The sequence below is a fragment of the Pectinophora gossypiella genome, chromosome 7, assembly GCF_024362695.1.
Source record: "Pectinophora gossypiella chromosome 7, ilPecGoss1.1, whole genome shotgun sequence".
In the NCBI taxonomy this organism is placed as follows: domain Eukaryota; kingdom Metazoa; phylum Arthropoda; class Insecta; order Lepidoptera; family Gelechiidae; genus Pectinophora; species Pectinophora gossypiella.
Window position 1 is genome coordinate 15905307 of NC_065410.1, and position 7091 is coordinate 15912397.

The 7091-nt window shown below is 36.3% G+C and overlaps 1 protein-coding gene across 2 annotated transcripts; it reads left to right on the top strand.

The window, feature by feature from the left end:
• Window positions 1-2912: 2912 nt before the first annotated feature.
• Window positions 2913-6813, top strand: LOC126368507 (uncharacterized). Of its 2 annotated transcripts, none has more exons than XM_050012532.1 (3): window positions 2913-3183; window positions 4607-4740; window positions 6545-6813. In XM_050012532.1, exons 1-3 carry the CDS (start codon window positions 3048-3050, stop codon window positions 6695-6697), a joined length of 423 nt encoding a protein of 140 aa, XP_049868489.1. In that variant the 5' UTR covers window positions 2913-3047; the 3' UTR covers window positions 6698-6813. The 2 variants fall into 2 exon arrangements, with proteins under 2 accessions (XP_049868489.1, XP_049868488.1); XM_050012531.1 differs by having other exon boundaries at window positions 2915-3183; window positions 6539-6813.
• The last annotated feature ends 278 nt before the right edge of the window (window positions 6814-7091 follow it).

The following is a 7091-nucleotide window of genomic DNA, read 5'->3' on the forward strand; positions in this document are numbered from 1 at the left end:
AGCTGGATTGCCAAGGCACTTCACTACTATTCTCGCACTAGAATAATACACCGAGTATCTGCTAAGCGTCTTATTCAGCCGTTCACTACATCACCGGTCACTTATAGGCGGCTTAAGTTGAAATTGATTACTATGGATCACATATGTGCCATGTGATTGAATGGAGGATTTGCTTTTGTAAACAGTTCAAATATCACTTTTTTATTAAATATTTCTATAGATACTAATAATACAAGTTGTCTAACATACATAATATCACGTCTGTATCCCCAAAGGGGTAGGCAGAGGTGCATACAGGGTGTTAGTGACATCGTAACGAACTGAGGGGGATGATTTCGACCATGATTCTGAGTTCATATCAAGTGGATTTGTGCGCCGCAAAATTCATGATTCTTTTTTAGTTTCTTTTTTATTATTTTCAATTCTATACTTTTGCGATGGAAAACTTGATATTAACTCAGAAGAATCAGCTGAATCTTCCATCTCAGTATTCGTTACGATGACACTTACACCCCGTACAAGTACATACAGTAGCCATACAAGTAGGTATGGGTGTTAGTGACACTGTAAGGAACACCGAAGGGGATAATTCAGACTATGATTCTGAGTCGATATCAAGTGGAATTTCCTGTCGGAAAAGTCATAAAAAATTTTCATCATAAACATAAACTGCCTATTATACGTCCCACTGCTGAAAAAAAAAATAGTGCTTTTTAAATTATTTTCCGTTCCATATATTTGCGACGGAAAATTCCACTTGATATCAACTCAGAATCATGGCCTGAATCATCCCTCAAAGTTTTCGTTACGATGTCACTAACAGCCTGTGTTCCTGCTTGCTGCTTGCCTGTAATCTGTCGTCATCACCAATTCCTCTACTCTGCCAGCACGTCGGGATGCCATCCTCACCATCCAACGTGCCGCAATACTGCTCGCAATTATAGTGCAACGCCCACGTCCCACAAAAAGTCGATCAGAAATAAAATCGGTGCATCCCGACCGATCCGATTATCGGTGAAAAATGGAACGTTCGGAAATGAGTCGGTCACAAAATCGGAGGAAAAATCGACCCGATTATCTGTCCTACAAAAATCTGACGTGGGCAGGCGCCCTTAAGATACCATTATCTATTTCGTTGGATTATATTGCAGCTATATAATTTTGATACTTATTAAAAGGAACATAAACTTTAATGAAATCTTAGCAAAAAAACCTTTTTTGAAACTTGACGATCTATAAAAACCTTCATTAACCAAAAAATCGTAAAAATATCCCAAAGATACCCCTAATTCTAGTACTACACCTGAACTCCGACAATTCATCTATTGTACCAAGTTAACTGCGCAATGCAAATTCTAAAAATAAACCTTATTTAAGTCTGCGTAAAAGTTGTTGGAAATGCAAAAAACAAAATGGTAGGGTCTTTTTTGGACAATCCAGTTTAATTCAAAAATTTGCATTTTTTCTCTTGAATTAATGGCTAGTACCATAAATGCAAAACAGTGAAGGATAATATTCTTTTTTGGTAGTTTTTACGTGAAAGCGTTCCTATTATAAATCGTATAATTTCAAAATAAGAGGCAAGCGTTCTATCAACTAGGCTACCTCGACTTTTATAAAACATTAATTAATACGTATACATACATAAATTCACACACGTAGGTCCTCTGGTTATTAAATAACTTGTAATGTACCTCATTGTTTTAAAAGATGTGTTGCTGTTGCAGTTTCTTGTCATTTCTTCTCCTCAGCCATAACACCTTGCGAATTGACGTAAATATATATATTCTATTTTATCTAACAGTATTTAAGTTTATTTTGTTTAGATCCTTCGTCGACCGTATTGTCGTTATTTATCACCCCCAGGGTATAACATCGGTCATGAGTTTTACTTTTTTTTAAATACTGTACTTTTTTGTTTTAGTTTGACAGGGGTCCACAGGGTTAGCGATAACTCTCTGCTGTTTCCAGCAAGATGTATATTAAGTATAGCCCAAACATATTTTGCTAATATTTATTTCCCGCCGGGATAAAGTGTAACTTTACTTCTCGTCGAAGGAAAAAGGAAAACAGTCTAAAAGCGAGATATATTTTACTTCCTCGCGTTCCGTCCCGCAACAATTTGGTCTGCATTCTTTAGTAGCTTTTATTTTCTTTATTTTTTCCACTTTGTATTCACTTTGGATATAAAATCTTTTAGGTTAATGCAATGCAAAGTGATATTGAAAGCAGATCAGGGGGGTTCAAAATATTTTTTTTTGGCATTATGCATCTACTTTTATATGAGAATAATTTTACATGAGCAAATGTCAAAAGTTTAAAGAAAGTCTAGGGCCCTGTGCCGAGGTTTTTCTTGCAGCTTCTTTTCCCCGGCTTTACAGGTTGTGAGACGCTGCAGTAGTTTTAATCGAATGATAATAAAGATATCTTTGAATTTGAAAGTATTGCTATTTTGATGAATTGCTTCGATGTGCCTTTTTAATCCTTCAGATATCTTTCGCATTTTAAATGCTGTCAGAATTGTCAAATTTTATGTAATTAATCACTACAGGAACAGATGGTAGGTAGAGAACACAAAATATGAGACAACACATAACAGAAAAGGTACATAAATCGCAAGATGAAGTGAGTTTCACGCTTCACCGAGCTTTCTGTTAGACCAACGCTGGTGCGTCATGTCACAGTCTATCTTAAAGGGTTTCGTTTGTAATTCGAATTTCATCTTACTACTTCGTTTTATTATTATGTTGGGACTAAAAGAGACATTCTCTGTTCTGTGGTTGAAACGGAACGTAAAGTCTATTGTCTCTGGTGTCTCGACAGATCAAGGGTTAACCTTTAATCACCGACCACGGAATGAATGTTATCACTAGAGTTCAATGAAACTGATAATACCTATCATCTCATAATAATATTACTAAAATTATTTAATTCACTTCTAAATATACACAAGTCTAGCACAAGTCACTACATTGAAATCTTTAACAAATTATATTATATTCAATTGTGCTACAAATGAAAACAAGTGATTGTCAAAATTGTAAATAATGACCAAAATTTTAATATTTCTGGTTGCAATACAAGGAATCCTTGGTGGGGTTATAATTCGCGATGAATATATTGATAGATTGATTTTCAACTCTGATAGTGTTGAAGATACAGAATCGAATGAGGATAATGAAAGTAAGTTATCTTTTATTAATCGACCGAAAGGACGTGGGTGTAGAATGGAAAGTGAAACTGTGTTGTTCTAAATGTTTCTGTCTCTTCTGAGATTTAGTCTGTTCCGGACTATAAAGTTATTCGATTCTAAGAAGACAAGAAATTCGGTATTCAAATGAAGTTGACGTAGATAAGATTTCTTATTGATAAGACTGCTTGTGTTTGTAAAGATATTAGACGGGGAAATGTTTGTTATTATAAAACAGAAAATTACTATTTGACATTTTGTTGGCATTTCCGCATGCAAGTGCGCAATTTCAACACATGATCAAAATCCTTTTTAAATGAGTTGCGTACTTGATTGCAATTTTACACTAACATCTCAACTAATCGGTTATTATGATCACATAAATGGTCTCTTACAACATCATCAAAAAAAAGAACATTGTTCATCTTGGAAAAATTTTCAGCCGCTTTCTGCCGTTCCCAGAGCGGGAATGTTTTCGCTGTAGAAACTATTTAATACTAAGGACACTGGCTGCTTTTCCTTTTCAAATAGGCTAGTTTCCAACTAGTCAAATCAGTTTATTTTTACTAAACGTCAAAACATAAAATTACTATGGAACTTGTGTGAAATAGCACAGTTTGATGTCGGATTTATTATTACGTTTTTCTTGATTAAAATTCAAAAATAAGTTAAATAGAAAAAAGCAAATGTTTTTTGTTAGTTTTAGATCTGTTTTTATTTAGTACTTAATCAAAATTTCATGATTCATCTTGAACCTAGTACACGGCCCAATTGTTCTTCTTTGTACTCTGGTCTTATCCTTCTAAAGTTTAGGCAATAAAACTCGTTTTACAAAAGCTTTGCGCGTTTTTACTGGGAATGCTCCCACTTCGGAAACATTCCCAGCAGTAAAAACGTATGCAGCAGCAAGAACGGCACATCACTGACTCTAATACTAGGGTTTTTAAATAAGATTATGATCAGGACCACACGAGCCTGCCAACTATGCCACCGCTTTACCGTGGAAAATATTCAATCGCGCACAAAAAATTCGTTTCCACTGACGCGAAGACGGGCGGAGAAGAGCGGAGATGTGCGGATTTAACCAATCACAGCGTTCGAGAGAGCGAAAAACGAAAACGCTCTGTCACTCTCTCCCTCACGGTGATTGGTCGATTTCTGCACATCTCCGCTCATCTCCGTACAGCTCCAGCCTAAAAAGTGGAACGGGTTGCCGGCTCAAGTGTTCCCTCCTTCTTAAAACATGGGGTCCTTTAAGCGTGAAGAAGCACCTAGTAGGCCAGTATTGTAGTCGCAACTGATTTGAAACTGACTCATTGCGTTGCTTTTCAGTTCAACTATTTGAACCAACATACTTGGCCATTATAAAAAAAAATAAAAATGATGGATTACTGTCATAGATATTTTTTGTTTCAGGCTATAACTTTTCCTACGAAAATGGAATGTGGACGTGTGGAAATTGTGACGTCATTGATGAAACAAAAATGATATACTCCGATGCACTGGATGTTGATACTAACATCACTGAAGGTCAAGGTGTCAACCTTGGGGTGAGAAGAACAAATCTATATTAGTATAGATTTATACATACATACATAAACTCACGCCCGTAATCCCAAATGGGGTGGGCAGAGCCACAAGTAATCAAAGACAACTTGCAGCCACTGTTGATACGAAGTCCTAAGATGGATATGATGAACCTATAGATTTATAGACTTCTTTATAGTATTAGTACTATAAAGAAGTCACTCTGTCTGCTACATTTTCACGCTTAAACCGCTGGATCGATTTAGATTTTTGTTATGGAGATATTTTGAGACCTAAGGAAGTATAAAGGATAATTTTTTACCCGAAAATCAGCCCCTATATAGCTCATGGCTGTATAACTATTGTAAGATGAACAAAGTACCCATACTCAGCGATCTTTCTGTTCGTGATATAAAATCGCCGTCTATAAAAAATGCACTTGAGATAATTTAATAGGTCATTGGTGCAAGACGGGTACTGGGGTTTGAACTGGAGCTCCCTGTTTGAGAAGCAAGTCGTCGAACCACAGGATTACGGTAGCTTCTATGGAATACATACCGCGCGCGATCATGACGAAGTCAATGTGACATAGTCGTGAGCGAAAAACTGGTGTTTTGTACTTAAGCACAATGTTATGTTATAGAATAAGGAATGCCACCTCTCTGCTCCCCTTGCTAAGTTTACCTCCCCCCCCTCGGTTTTATTTTAGCGAATTTAAAATAGCGATCGGCACATCGTGAATACCAGGAATAAAAATAAACTTGCTTTACAAGTCAGTCGATTACATAAGATTACTAAATCTTTTAAGGGGCAATGTATACGTTTTTACAATAAGATTCCCATTGACATTCAGAATTTGCCTTTCAACTGTTTTAAGACAGTAGTTAAACAAAAACTTTACTTACTTTACTACTTGATTATTTAGAAGATATGAATGCATGGGATTAACTGTCTGAGAACTGGTATTAGGCAGCTAAATTACTCAATTGTATACCAATATTTTATGTTTATTTTTATTTTTTTAAAGAACGTCTAGGGCCCTGTGCCGAGGTTTTTCTTGCAGCTTCTTTTCCCCGGCTATACAGGTTGTGAGAAGCTGCAGTAGTTTTAGGCGGATGAGAAGTTCGTTATGTAAAATTGACGATTCAAAGTGTAACTATGTTACCTACTGAATAAAGATATTTTTGAATTTGAATTTGAATTTAGTCTTCAATCGTATCATCAGACGTCACACAGATACGCGTGTACGACGACGTCAATGTGTAGTGTCTGCCTAAAACGATGTGTTCAGTGTGAAGTGTCCGAGGTGTGATTATGTGTAGTACTAAGTTTACGCGGTTATTATCATAATTAAAACACATAATAACGGGTTCTTACCGCGTTTAAATGGGGATATGAGACTCCCGATATTTCGAATCAGAAAACATAAAAATTTCAACAGGGAAGACGGGTTCAAATTATCGACCATGTGGAATCCAGTAGTAGGTGTTGTAAAAAGCTTGAAACGGCCTAATGTGGTGAAAAAACGTGAGGACACAGTGAGTGCGGTTTGTCGTAGTGAGTTTGGTGCGAGTTCAGATGGTTCCGAACATTCCGATATCAAAAACATAAACAAGCGGCAAAGAAAGAGGGTAGACAGATATGTCTGCCCGTAGAAAATTATGGATCTACCTACTCCACTCCAATCTCATCAGTCATCCCGTGATCATGGCACTTGCAACAGTGTCGAAATATCGGGAGTCTCATATCCCCATTTAAACGCGGTAAGAACCCGTTATTATGTGTTTTAATTATGTGTAGTACTAACTATTTACGTCATAGTTTCAGATGGCGTTAGCATTAGATGATATGGAGTGTGTAGCAGTAACGGCAGCAGTTAGCAATATGGTGAGAAGAATATCTGGCAGTTGTGTAGGACCGACCATTACCATAGACGTGTATCAAGCTAGGCGAGTCAAAGTCAATGTTTATGGAAAGTAAACACACATACATAGAACCCACGCCCGTAATCCCTAATGGGGTGACCAGTTAAGAAGGTAAGAAGAAGTGAAATGTTGTAATGCCACAAGTTAAAAAAAGTAAATATAGAATAAATAGTCGCATTTTTTATTAAAATACAACCTAGTAAAATAGCCAGTACTTTATAGTTATAGTAGTACGATCTATTTTAATAAAAAATACCAATTAACCGTTAATTTTTTTACCAATGAGTATTGGCATGTTTAGAAAGATCAAAGTAATCGAACTCAGTCGACCGTGGCGGCGGTAATCGTATTTTCTTCTTTCAATTGTTTTATTATTGGCTTAGTTTTATATTTTCAAAGTTCAAACCCTTTGGGAATGAGTTTGTTTCTGGAAAATTGAGTTCATAGCA